Source organism: Athene cunicularia, assembly GCF_003259725.1.
Source record: "Athene cunicularia isolate RWA chromosome 1 unlocalized genomic scaffold, athCun1 chr1_part2, whole genome shotgun sequence".
In the NCBI taxonomy this organism is placed as follows: Eukaryota; Metazoa; Chordata; class Aves; order Strigiformes; family Strigidae; genus Athene; species Athene cunicularia.
Window position 1 is genome coordinate 40,243,705 of NW_020799092.1, and position 14,288 is coordinate 40,257,992.

A 14,288-nucleotide genomic window follows, 5' to 3' on the forward strand; every position below is an offset into this window, starting at 1 on the left:
CCCCACCCCCCCGCAAACCGATCATAGTGTCTCATAGACATGGAAATAGTAGTAAAGAATTTTTGGCTACCAAAATGCAACTGAGAAGCTTTGTTTTGAATGCTAGTCATACCTCATGTGCAGCCAGTCTCTATGTACATTCTACCTCCCAAAAAATAATTCAGGTCTGGGCTGGTCTGGAATTGCTTGCAACTTGCTGCTTAAGCCCTGAACAAACCTAATGAGTGTGTACCTAATATTTTAGACATGCCCTTGTATAGACCTTTTTATGATTAAACAGAACTAGGAGAAGCACTGTTGTGGTAGATGTTGTGCATGGATACCATCTACTTTCCAAGCTAAGATGAGTTTAGCATTGAGATAGGGCTACCAGATGGTACAAATGCATCAGACTGCATGGGCTCAGTATTCCCAGGCAATAACTGGTGTTGGCTCTGGGTAGAGGAGTCCATGTCATTCCTGGGACATCAGCTGACTCTATTCAACACCTGAAAATATGGAGAGGAGACAGACTATTCATGAATGCATGATATGAAAGCAGATAAGTGGATTGCTGTCCCGTGGAAAAGAGCTACTACAGCATGTAATTGTAGTTAGCAAATAGGTTGTAAAGCAACGGTGGCATATCATGAAGGGAATGTCCAAACATGTTTAACTCCTCCCATATGCATGATTTCTTGCTAGTTAGAACAAATGAATCAACAAATTATGAGGAAGATCTCAAAAAAGACACCAAAACAAGAAAATAGAGGGGAAAAAAAATCAAAACCAGATCTTCTGCTTGAGCTAGAATACAAGTATTACTCAATCTAATTACTCTAATTAACTGAGATTAATAATTTTTTTAAGACTCTTCTCTTTGGAAATAACATCTAAATGCTGACATTTGCAACAATGATCAGTGGACATTTAAACTGCAAATTGTATCTATTATTTCCCTTAACCTGAAGTTTTTCAAGAAGTGTAACCTCAAACAGTCACAGGACAAAACCACTTTGTAAATTGTGCAATTACAAAACCAGCTGAAAATAATCAAAATCACTCAAAATTATCAACTGCAATAGCACAAGGAGTCCCTTAAAGAAAGACTCCTAGACCATTACCGTCTTTTTACCTTTCAGAATATACACTAGGTAATTTTAAGCCATTCTAAACGAGTCACATAAAATGATGAAAATAATGCATTTTAAAATAGCATGATAGTAATACCAAAGTTGAAAATAAATGTTCCTGCTTTATTGCAGGACAATTTCAATCATTCTAAACATCAAAGTATTGAAATTTTCATGACAAATGAACAAGAATAGAGACAGGCAGAACTTTTTTCTAAAATGTCAATACTCACCGTAGAGTAGAGAGAGGATGTGCTGGAGACAAGTGATAATGAGGACCCATGTACTTCAAAAAAAGGAAAATAACATGAAATATTGATGAAAGCATAAAACTTCCGCCATCTAGCTCAATAACTAAACATCTTTTTAAAATGACAGCCAATCTTCCACAAAGAGTAATTATGAACTATCAGTATAGAAAAGCTATTGATATTTTTTCATGCACTTAAAAAGATTTTTCTATACAGCAAAAGCACTTTCCTCTGTATGAGGTAGGAGAGCGAGCCAGTGAGATTCAGTACTATTAGCAGCAAACCAAGCATCACTTTTATTGTTTTGACAACAAAACACCTGATAAATACACTCTTTAGAGAAACCAGAAATTGAGCTGTTTATACACCTGTTCAAAGCTGAGCAAACTGATTTTAATAGGAGACTATGCTTTGCAAAACAGTTCACATTCCCAGTGGTGAGCTCCCAGGCTTTGCTCAGCTGGTTTCTCCCCTCAGCATGATTCAGACCCATGTATTTGTAGTCTGTGTGAAGGGGTCACTGCAAGACATAGTGCCGTATTTCCACTAATCGTCACTAGAGTTGGTCTCAAGAGCACTGAGTGTGTGTTGCAGGACTTCAACTCAAAAAATGGGGTTCCTGGTCTCCTGAAAATGGCAACTGAAGACTAAATGGGAACAAAATTGCCCCTTCTGCTTCTGATGACTCTCTTGAAGAAGGAGGCACCAATAGAGAATTTTAAAGAAGACAATATATTTCATTACTTCTTTTCATTTTTTTTTCAAATGATTTTTTTTTTAATATTTAGAATCTGCCAGGATTCAGTAAATAAATTATATTGCTTTAATAGCCACCTGGCCTCCATATGCCAAACTGACAATACAAGAATACTTGGATAAGCCAAATAGATTTTAAATCTGGTTTCGTAACTGGCCAAAAATTTACAAAGATGAGCTACACTGCTCATTGAAACCCTGTTGATTTCAACCTATCTTTGGTTTTCAGTCTCTGCTTTAGATCTCTCAGCTAAACTCCCATTCTGCTCTCATACACAGTGGCTCTACCCATTACCTCACTTCTTTCACTATAACCTGCCTCAGAGCTCCTACCTTAAATAAAATACATTTGGCCTTTCAACAGCATCATGTCATGTTAATCTCTAATGACCACAAACTGCTGAAAACTGTTTATTGTTGCTGCATTGACTTTTGTTTACTCAGGTTGAACATGGTTATCCACTTCAGCTGGATATGAAACATGACCAATGTAAAAGGTTTCATCAAAGCCACTGGTGACCCATTACTGAAATTCTAGATTTAACACGTCTTTTTCTCTGCATAAATTCTTTGCTCTGTTTCCTCTATTATTCTTACAGTGCTTCCTTTCATATTCTCCCGTTCCTCAGCAAAGCATCTGTAGTCATCTCTGTCACTGAATTATGTGATATGCTTCTGTGCAGTCAGCCATCCTCTCTGGGCTGACAACTCACAGCTTGATCTGTCCTGCACCCTACTGCTAGTATTACATACACAGATATCTGCCTGACATATAATCTAAAATACAGAAGGAATTGTAAAGTAAAAGTATTTAGTTTTCTGTTATTTCATCTAGCACTATTTTACCCCTTTTATCTCATAATTAGGAGCTCTGGAGCTAGTGTTAGACTTTTTTATTTGCTTGTTCTAAAGACCATTTATATTGTCACCACCTAGCAGTAAGCATGATTGATGAAACGACGCTATAAAATGAATCTCCATTAAATGTTAGTGGGGTTTTTCTTGTGTTTTTGTTGTTGTTGTTGTTGTGGTTGGTTGTTTTGTTGTTTTTTGGTTTTGTTTTTAATTACGGGGTGTGAGGAGTTTGTGCTTATGGGAATTCTGCAAATAATCAGATTTACCAGAACGTTTAGGCAGAAGATGTTACAGTGCATTTCATTAGGAGTTGTCAAATACTCTGGTTAAAAAGAACAAAAAAATAAACCAAAAAATATTCCCCAAATTCCAGGGGTTGTATATAGCATTAAAGAAACTAGACCAACAGTAATAATCTGCATAAAGAAAGTAAGGAGGTCAGATTAAATGACAGACTTTAAATACAAAAATTCACATTCTCATAGTGTAAGAGGCTGTAGGGAAGTGGATAAATGAGATGACTATGAAAGAAAAGGGATGCTAAGTAGCACTGGCATTTGTAAAAAAAAAAGGAAATACAGAAGTAGGACTAAGAATGCATGGAATCACAGTAGTTAAGGTATGCCCAGACACTTCAGCTTTAGAGGCAAAAAGAATAAAACAATTTTCCAGAAATGGCTTCCTTTCCTTCAAAATTTCTGATAAAGGATTTATACATGTATGACATACACAGCGTGGCATATTACTGTATGAAAGAAATATCTGTCATGTCTTAGGGTAAGGAAGTTCAGCTCAACAAAATTTTAAAAAAAGTTTCAGAAAATTATTTAAGTTTTTATGTTGCAGAAGAAATATTTTAAAATTTTACTACACTTTGGAGGCCTATTTTGGGGCCTATCCACTCCAACTCCATCTTACCTTCTTCCATGCTGTCCCTGAATGAACCTGAATGACTAATCGCTCGTGGTCTCTCTTCCAAGGACGTAGCACTGCCACACAGTTGGGAATCATCATACAGATCAAAAGAAGTGTCTTGTGCAGGGATGCTGTTTGAACGCATCATACTGGGTCCAGGAAGGTTAAACTGAGATAGGTTGGTTGGACTCACTGGAATACAAAACTTTATTAATGAAGCACATTAAATGAATTTTGGTTCTGCACAAAATTTTAATATAGGACTACCATGGCTAGGTGGACTATATGCTGCTGAGAAAATGAAAAGCTTCTATTCCTACATACAAAAAGGTGTAACAGATGATCTTCAAGGACCTGGATGAGAGTAATCCTGTAAAACACATAGTAACACTAACACTAGTTTTGAATATACACTTGTTTGACAGCCCAAGACAGAAAATCAATGGGAGAGATTCAAAAGGTAAAAAGTTAAAAAGGAGTAAGAAGCCATAAGTATTTTTTATAAGCTTCTTTTCTAATAAATCAATATCTCTGTTTTATTGTTATATACCTATATTACCAACTGCTGTGAAGACCAAAGTTTATTGGCATAATGCAAGATGGATTTATGCTTTGATCTTCTACAGACCCTACCACAATATTAGGACAAAATTTCTTCACAGGCCAGTTGAATCTCATCACAATAAATCCGACCACTCATGGTTGAAAACCAGAACATCGTTGATGAACCTACCTGAAGCTTTTGCAAAGTTTGCTTGCCAGCAGGAAGAAAAGCATGGTTATGGCTCACCTGGATCACATGAACTCAATGTCTAGAATAAAAAGCTAATTGCCTATTCAAATTCAGCCTCAGTGTTTGGACTTTTATTTTAGATCATACAAGACGTGCCTTAAATCATAAACTACCAGAGCAGCTGTTTTGTGAGAGCAAATTATTCCATAGGGCTATGACAATGAAAAGAAGCAAAGAACAGTGACAAAATAAATTTTAAAACTCCCTGATCTTATTGCTCCCTGTTGTGAGTACAAGAACTATAAACAAAAAGAAAAAGAAGATAATTATAAGCAGAAAATGATAGAGTGAAGGAAACACTGCTTAAGAAGAGCTGTGTCTAAAACTAATGCAAGTCCATGGAGGAAATCCAAAGCAGTGGCTTGCTTTGACAGGATCCAATTTCATTTTTAAAAGTTGCTTTGTTCAACTTCTTTCCCCATATGTAATAAAGACTAACATTTGTATGTCTGATCAAATTTATTTTGAGTGATTGTAACCTACAGATGCCACAAGCTGTGACAGAGTGACAGAAGTGTGAATGCTTCAAAGTTTGCTGTTAATTCCTCAGTAAGGGCCTAAAACACAAAAGCTCACTGTGAACCTAGGTGTTCAAATAAATGGTTTTCTATTAAGCATTAAAGAAAAAAAATGTATTAACAAAATTAAAGTTGTGTGGGATTAACCTGAAACAAGATCCAGAAGAACCAAATCTAAATCTTGACCTGTAATCAAATAAATCTAAAATGTGACTCACATCCCAAAATATTATATTGCATTGAAGTTAGGATTTGGATTGGGCCCAGTGCAGTTATAGTCGGGTCCAGCCACTGAAATGCATTGGAAAGGCCAGTCTCAAAGCAAACCTGTATACAGGGAAAAAGCAGTGTTTAGTGTCTGGGTTGAGATTCACTAAAATCACTGGAAAGAATCCTACAGACTGTGAATCCTAAAAGATGAGTAGCTTTGAACTAGAAGCTAATTTCCACCTCTGCCTCAGATTTTCTTCTCCCTGGGCAAGTCATAGAGAATCTGTGTTTTTTCTTCTATATGCAAAACAGGAAGTACCCTGGCCTAATCCATAAAAACCGCTCTGAGTTTCTCTTCATTAGTGAGGTACCACAAACCGGTGATGGAGACGTTAAAATACACTATCTAGTCTGATAAAGAAATATGAATGGTTGAATTTTATGATTCTATTCTAGAGTGGGAGAAACAGTGAAGGGAAACAGCATTTACCCAGGTTGGAAAAGTGATATTTTCCAGTTGCAGATGAAGACATAGCTGAAGGAGAAACAAGCGGGGACTGACTGCCAGTGTCTTGCAGGCCTCCAGTTGAATGGGAGCGTAGCCATTCCTTGCCTTCCTCCTGACTCGTCTGCCGGGATGATGGAGTATACCTGAAAAACCACAGCTGACACGCTCAAAACAATGACAAGGTGACAGTTTAGAAAGAAACAGGTGTCACATAAATACCCTTCACAAGTTAAATAGAACAAAACCCTTGGAAAGCATCGTCTAATCAAGTGATTATCACCAGGGATTTTAACAAGGTAAATTATACCATCTCATTACAACAAAAAAAAGTACAGGACTTGAAACCCCTTTCCTCTTCATCCCCCTCCCCAAGACAGCATTCCCTTCCTTTGAAGAGATATGATGATAAACCATAGAAGACAGACAACTGAGCTGACAGAAAAGGACTTCAAAGCTATAGCAAGTGTACAGGTTGATGCAAAAGCACAGAAGCTGTATGGCTAGCATGAGGAATGGACAGACTAGAAGCCAAGAAATGTAAGTAGTCGCTTACAAAATTATATCTGCCACAGATCATGTGGACAATTGGTTAGATGACAGGAGTGAAACAGATCAACAACTCTGAAAAAGGAGTTTTCACCGTTAATGACAGCTACTCATGATCATACGTGCAGTCTGCTGCTCTGAATGCTATTTGGCATTGTGTCCTGCCCCAAACTGGGGGGAGGGAAAGGGACAGGAAAAATCCACAATTAGCAGAAACAAATTCTCTGGAAGGAAGAAGTCTGACAATCAAATCATTCATCAACTGCTTCCTGTAGCAAACTAATGAAACAAGTGCAACTTGACTCACAGACTAAGAGGGAGAGCTGGTAACTCAGTGGCCCAGCTTCTTTTGGCTGGGCTGGAAGAGGGACAATTTGGCAGTGGTTAAACATTAAAATGTGCAGGTAGTGTGGGTATTAATCAAGAGACCGTTTTCAGCAATGTCTGCAATAGCCTGCTTCATTCAGCACAATCTCCTGCTGAGAAATGAGCACCTTATTCACCACTGTCATGAGCCATCAAGTGTCCCCAAGCAGCAGAACAGAAAGGGCTTTTGATATTCTGGCTTCAGGCTGGCAAGGCACAAGTATTTCTGCTTAGAAAGCAAATTAAATGAACATGTAAGTTCTCATGTTGTGCTTGGGGTTTTGTACAATATTTTACGGCATTAAAACATCTTGTCCTGATTAAATATTTACTTCCTTTCTCCTTTCAAAAAGACAGCTAAGATTTTTGATTGTAAATGTGGTAGAGCTGAGTTATCCAGTGGTTATCAGATCAGAAGGACGGCAAAATGAGAATTCAGGATCTGGGTCTTGGACTGGGATCTCTGCGCATTAAATCAAAGTGATGGTCTTTCTGGGATAACTGATCAGGTTTATATGCCCATAAGCTGTTTTCTCACTCCATTTCACTTACAGCAACCATTACAGTTGTACAGCCACAAACCTCAATCATTCCATCGTACCCTTGCAGGGTCCCATTTATGCCTCTTTCATGTCTTCCACCTTTTCCATTCTCTCCAAATCCAAAATTGTTTTGGGATAACAGGAAATTTTATTAAATTCTTATTAAGGAACAACCAGTGCAGAAGAGCAGAAGGTGCTTTTTAGTGACAACATTTCAGCACTATCTTAAAATTTCATAAAATATTATTTATCAATAACTCAAGAGATTTAACTGTGTAATTTCAGTGACTGGGAGGCTGCAGAGTGACTGTGTGTATGCACATATATCCTTGCTTGCCAAATCTCCTTCCTGGATTAGGGAGATAGGTTTCCATGCCTGATGAGACCAGACAAGTTACCTAATGATCAAGAGGGTGGATGAGTTCTGTTTTCTGTGATGAAGACAGTTCTAATCAGTGGGGAATTAGTAGCAAAGTTGGACTCTGAGTATTGCTGGATAAGGACCAATAAGACTAGCTGGAGCATGGCTTATGTTGTACTTAGAAACCTTGGATATGAAAATCAGCATTTTCTAGCCCTGCCCTTTACTAGATCTTCAATTCAAATTACATGAGTGTTTGCATTTAGAGTTCAGATCCACCTCTAAAACCTTGTTTTCTCAATAACGCTTCCAACAATTAGTCCATTGAATTGCAAGAGTATCTTGTTCTGTTTTTTATAGTTCTCCAGGATTCATTGCCTTTTAAGATTCATTGCATAAGGAAACTACCCTTAACAGGATTCACTTTCCATGGTATATCTTGAAAGGAAATTTATTCACTAGACAGACTTTGAAAGAAAAAGTCCACTGTTAAAATCTATGTTTTGTGGTTTGAATCTAAATACCAAGAACTCTGTTGTAACAGGATCAACAAAAGAAGAAAGAAAAGGAAAGACAGTGTAGAAAGGATTACAGGAAAACAGAGAAGCAGCAGTCATACTCAAAAAAAAAAATACCTTAATCCCTTTTTGGGTAGTGTATTTCTGTCAAGCTGCATGCTGTTAAAACAAAAAAAATCCCTAAGGACATACAGTAAACAGGACTGTACAGAATTACAAATTTTAAAGGTCTAGATTTGTGTGCATAACAGAAGGTCATTTAATGCTCTTTAATTTATCTTTCATGATAAATCCCTGATTCTTTGGAGGGGACAATAGGACATGGACTGCTGCACATTCATTTTTCATCTAGACATGCTCTGGGCTGGGTCAACAGTAATTTGGAGACTATCCAAGTGAGAAAGAAGTCCTTCCTTACCATTTCTAACCTCCCTACAGCTTCACCCTGCAATCTGTGCAAGAATCATATGGTCACAGTATGAATCTTTATTTTTCACAGTTGCCTATGGTATGCCAATAGATTTCAGAAAGAAATGGAAGTTGTGGCACCTGCTAAGAGACAGCATGACCTTGCCACAAGCCAAATGATAGCTCTGCATGTAGAAATGCATGCTAAATATACAGACACTTGTTTTTCTGTTGTTGTGGGACAATGAAAAGTGGCACCAGAGCAATGTTGTTCTATATTCATGCACACATGGTGGCAAAGTGGGTGATTACCAGAAATCTATGGCTGGAGTTTTCCTAATTTAAACCCCATCTCCAGAAGGGTACCCACTAGCCTTCCTTCATTTGGGCATTTCTTTATAAAGACTGGTGAGCTCAGTCCCCAACTAGTGTGAGTTGAATTTGAACTAGTTATCATCAAGTAAGTGTCAGAATTTTTTTCCCTTAAGAACACAGTTCAGTGTCACTGTATGGATTAAATTGAGAAATGGCTTTAGAAAGTTTCTGTATTACATATCATAATCACACTTCTGAGAGCAATAGTAACTTAGGACCTCTCCTACCCAGGAAAACTCTCATGCCATTATTAAAGGACATTTTCTATTGTGCTGGGGGTGCTGGGTGGCCTCTTGTCATGTAACCTTGATCTGAGCAGGTAAAGGCAGTGAAAACACTGTTGACATTAACAATCCATTACCATTAAGGCTCAGAGCAATGCAAGTAAATCACTCTTCCACCAGAAAGTTTTATAGGTAATTTTACTAGTTTAATTAGGGCCCTGTTCTGCACAGGGAGAAAATAAATGGAAGAAGAAACTTAATACGATTTCAGCACAGGCTCAACTATCATGGTCCATGTGAGAATAGTCTTCTGTCAGACAGAGGACTAAGTTTTCAGCATTTTTCTCCCAACATAACTAACTGGACTAAGAATGGGGTTTTGATGTTTTCTTTATGTACCTTTACACATCTCAAAATTTCAAAATAAATAAACATGATTATAACACCAGTTTCTTCTGCAAATACTTCAATCATAATGAACAATACATTTTCTAATATTACTTCAAGTTTTGTGTATTTCAAAATAATCTATAGCACATTATCTAAAAATAAAGGACCCAATCAGTGCTCCCTTAAAGCAACCCACAAGCCATAAGTTACAAGTCAGTCAGATAAATAGGCTAATAGTGACCATAGGATTTTACTGAAAAACGTTTGGATTCAGATATTTAAATGGAATAGGGGTGAATATTCCTCAACAGGAGCATGGAGTTATTGCAACTACTAAATCTTGCAAAGATGTTTCTGGTTTTCAGATGATTGTATGAAGCCATTGACCACAGTTCCATGTAACTATTAATTCAGACTGACAACTGTCCACATGTTTTTAGTATCTGAAAGCATTCCTCCACCAAAAGCTGGGTATAATACTTCTACTGAAACTGGACTTTTGGTAAATAGAATTGAGCTGACAGTGCTTAAAAGATTTCTAAAGATGATATGAAAAAAAGTCAGTCCTTTCCTGAAAGAAGCAATGCATACATGGAAATCTGTCTCTTTGGCTCTAAAGCAATATCAATATAAAGTGAAGGTGGGAATAACATAGTATTCCTGATATTTTCCTTTGCCATGACAATTTGCAAAAAAGTCTTACAGGAAAATGTATGCAGATGTAGGCTGAAGTTATCAAGTCCACTGTATCCCCATTCTCTTTTGTGTATTTGCACTGCTGAAACAATCTGCAAGTTCTCTGGAGGAAATTACAGGACATATTACAGTTCTCACTTTCCTACTTGCCCTTGGTGTTAGGGCTAACTTGGGAAAGGGACATAATGTCATATTCTTGGGCTATATAACTGTTGCAGAGCTGTTAAAGAATAAAACAAATTATTGCAAGCTAAGAAACATCTAGGGAGGTCTAGGATAGTCTGGGCCAAGCTGATACAGGTCTTATATAAATGAGTTTCTACAAATGACTGAGCACACAAGAAAATCTGATACATGATGCACTGTTTCACTCCTTAAAACCACAACCATCAACTATGATGATAATTTAAAATAATTGCAAGTCTTGAAGAGATTAAATGGTTTTCAATGCACTTTCATGGCCCTCAAAACAAAACATTCTTTTAAACTAAACCAGAGCAAGTCAGTCATGTAATTAGAAACCACTTCCACACTGCTAATCTTAAAATGCAGCCATTACTGCTGATAAGACCACCGTTAATTCCTATATTTCTGCATTTTTATGCATCCCTTGCTGTGTCACTCAGACCAAGCAGAAGAAAGACAAATTTGCAATGTCCAACAGCAATTAAACGTTCAAAAGAACAATTGGTGGTGTCCCCACCTGGAAAATGTTATTAGAGCAGTGCTAGTTCACCAATTAACCCCAGTAGATGGTTTTATTTTAGAGTATAAGTACCTGTATGGTTTATTTTAATCCCTTTAAATTGTCCTAAAATAAAATACAAGTGTCCTCCCACACAGAGAGTTACACTGCTATGACAACAGTAGACTTGTCTGAATAAATACTGTAGTGCAAAACCAGCAAGTCCTGAGGGAGATGCACATTTTACTGAAAAAGAAAATATTTTGCTAGTATTTACTGAACCTATTTTGTGTTTATTACAATGCAAAATAATCTCATTGAATGACACAAAATTTGGCTGGAGTGAACTTTGACACTGTATCAATATAGCAGTTGTCACAGAGCTCTGCGTTTATAACCTACCATCGCTTGGTTGGTAGCCTAAAGACTGGGTGTGGGCAACATCTGATCATCTGTGGAGGGATGTGTGGGCAAATGTAGCAGAGACCTTGAAGATTTGCTGTCTCCACTGCAGGTGACCGCTATTTTGGAGGCAGTCAAGAGCTACTCTCCTGAGCAGGAAACATAGATGAGCCCTGAGATTTGGTCTCATTTTCTGCGTTCTTTCCAGTTGCACTGAATGTTTCCTAAAACTTGATGTCCCAAAGTCTTCAAGTCAAAGCCTTAATATAAAAAAGTAGAATGGGATAACTCCTTTCTAAGACTTACATTTGATACTTTTAATTTTCAAAATACTGGGAAAATGCTTTGTCCGAGCAATGGCAATACAACCCATCAGAGACTGTCTCCTTTGTGCAAAATGGCCTCATCATTTTCCATTTTGTGTCTGTGCAAATATATCCTGCCCTGTTATAGCCCTTCAGGCTAATAAACCATTGATCACTAGTCTTTGATAACCCTTTACCAACCACTCAAGCACCTTACTTTATTTTCCCTCATTTGCTTATAAGAATGTTATTTGAAATAGCACCTAAAGTTTTATTAAGTTCAGGATTTCTTACTGTATCTACCAATTCCTTTCCTCTACTCACAAAGTCTGGTTTCCTGCAAATGAATTAAATTAGTCTTATTTAAAAGGCTGTTAATAGCTAATCCCATGTTATCTGTTCCTTAACTCATTTTATTTAATATCCTCTGTATGTGTCCAGGAACAGAGACAAGGTGTCCTTGCCCATAATCCCCTCCTCCTCCATTTGAGCACTCCTCCTCACTCTTTCCTCAGGATAGATTCTTTGAAACATCTTCTTCAGTCCTAATGATTGCAGGATTATTTCAGACTGTGTCTGAAGCAGGGATGTGAAAAGTTCATCAGGACCAGTAAACTGGAGTAATCTTTAACCTTTTCATTCCCTCTTAGCATGCTTGTCGTTAGTGATGTTTAGCTATCAAATTGCAGTTAATGCTTCAATGAAGCAACACCATATTTTTATTAACTATTATTAGCTCTCTCTTCTCTTTCCGTTTGCCATAAGCTTTCTCTGCATAGACTTTATGTCACTTGCTAGTTGTATCTCATTTTATGTTTTGGTCTTTCTGATTTTGTCTCTATATTATATTAGTAAATCTCACTATACAAACTGCTTATTCAGTCTTCAGCAAGCTCTAAAATGACTGAAGAAAAATAATGTCTTAGCAGACAACGTCTTATGCTATGCCAAGCTACAACTAATATTGCCAGAGGCATTTCAAATATAATCTGAGTTTACAAAGGAAAAAGGACATAACTTGGTGCCAAATGTATCTGTCTCTAACATTGGAAACCAATGCTTGTGTTGTGAAAAAATGCTTTGCTACATGTAGGTTTTGTTGTATAAAACATTTTAGAAATAACACAGCACTTGTAACAGACCTTTCAGAAAAATCAATCTGCAAAAATCCTATTGGGGCTGTAATTCAAGAAATGACACTGTTTTCTCTAGGTACATATATTTGTTTTGAGGCCAGATCAACATGATAAATGGCTCTCTCTGGACTCAATCATAATATCCCCATATGGACAAATCTGAAATTTAAAAATATTGCCAAAGGTAAAGTATTTGGAACCACTGAAATTAAGTCACTGAACAAATACATAAAGTATTAGTAGTGGGGGTTGCTCAGGAGCTTATGCCAAACCATTAACATTTTAAATGTGATGTTTAATGTCCTTTGTATAAATATGATCTTTGGCATAAATTCATACTCTTCCACATCATTCTATTGACCTCATCATCCATGTATGTCGCACTAAAAATTAGTTAAGGTTTTTATAATTTAAATATTAATAATTAACTTTCTAAGAAATATTGTCACATTCAGTTTATGGCACACAATGGAAATCAATATTTAAAAATTAAAGGCACAGTGCAAATTACAAATTACTCATGTATCAGCATATTTTTAACTACTGTTATCATACTTTATATTGGTACACACATATGTTTTATAGTGTTGTAATTATATTAGTAATAGGTGTGATTTTAGCTGATATAGTAATACTTATGAATGTAACATAAGAGAATGAAATGTGCAGAGAGTTTCCATCTAGATTTGGCAAAGAGTTGTTCAGAGTTTTGGTTTTGTTTGTGTTTTATTTTTTTAATGCCGATTCATTGAAAGTGAAATCTTTCCATGGAAAGGATTGGTATTGAAAAATCTCTGGGTTTATATAAAGGGAAAAAAAAATCTCAACATTGCATCTAAAAGATCTTTTTTCCTTTAAATTATTGTGTTGCTAAACAACTAAGTTTCACCTTCAAATATTTAAAATATTTCTGATTTACTCAGTATAATTTTCCTTTTTGGATCAAAGGCTAATGAACATTTAATATTGAATTTTTAGTTCCCATGTGAGATAATAGTTTCATTGTCAAATCTTGAAAACTTTCACAGGAAGTGAAAATTAATTACTGCCTAGCAAAGATAATTTTTTCTCTCTTGCAAAAGTCAAATATCTCACAAAACAAAACCAAATCTTGGTACAGCTGTGATAGGGTGGTTGCCCCTCTTTATAACATAACTTAAAAGGTAAAACACCTGCATACCAAAACATCTTTAATAGAGCAGAGGAAAACACTTTCTTGCTTTTCTTTGTCTGTTCCAGACACTTCCCAGGATTGTGCATATAGTGAGGATCTCATCTTGTAAACTGTCTCCCTGCCAGGGAAACTCAATTTTAGTAAGGATCTGTGTAATGATTACCATGTAAGAAGCAACTTTTCAGGACTGAGTATTTTAAGGCAAGACTGGTCAGGTGAAGGCAAGGGCTCACCAGCTCTGT

At 36.7% G+C, this 14,288-nt stretch overlaps 1 protein-coding gene across 4 annotated transcripts in view; it reads right to left on the bottom strand.

Moving 5' to 3' along the window:
- Window positions 1-14,288, bottom strand: part of NAV3 (neuron navigator 3) — a 267,533-nt gene that overhangs the window by 42,925 nt on the left and 210,320 nt on the right. For 3 of the 4 annotated variants that reach the window (XM_026867890.1, XM_026867889.1, XM_026867888.1), the window contains exons 17-20: window positions 8,369-8,410; window positions 5,901-6,061; window positions 3,893-4,081; window positions 1,346-1,398 (exon numbers count right to left, since the gene is read on the bottom strand). In XM_026867890.1, coding sequence (XP_026723691.1) covers window positions 1,346-1,398; window positions 3,893-4,081; window positions 5,901-6,061; window positions 8,369-8,410 — 445 coding nt within the window. The remainder of the gene's footprint in view (window positions 1-1,345; window positions 1,399-3,892; window positions 4,082-5,900; window positions 6,062-8,368; window positions 8,411-14,288) is intronic. The other variant, XM_026867891.1, reaches the window with a different exon arrangement.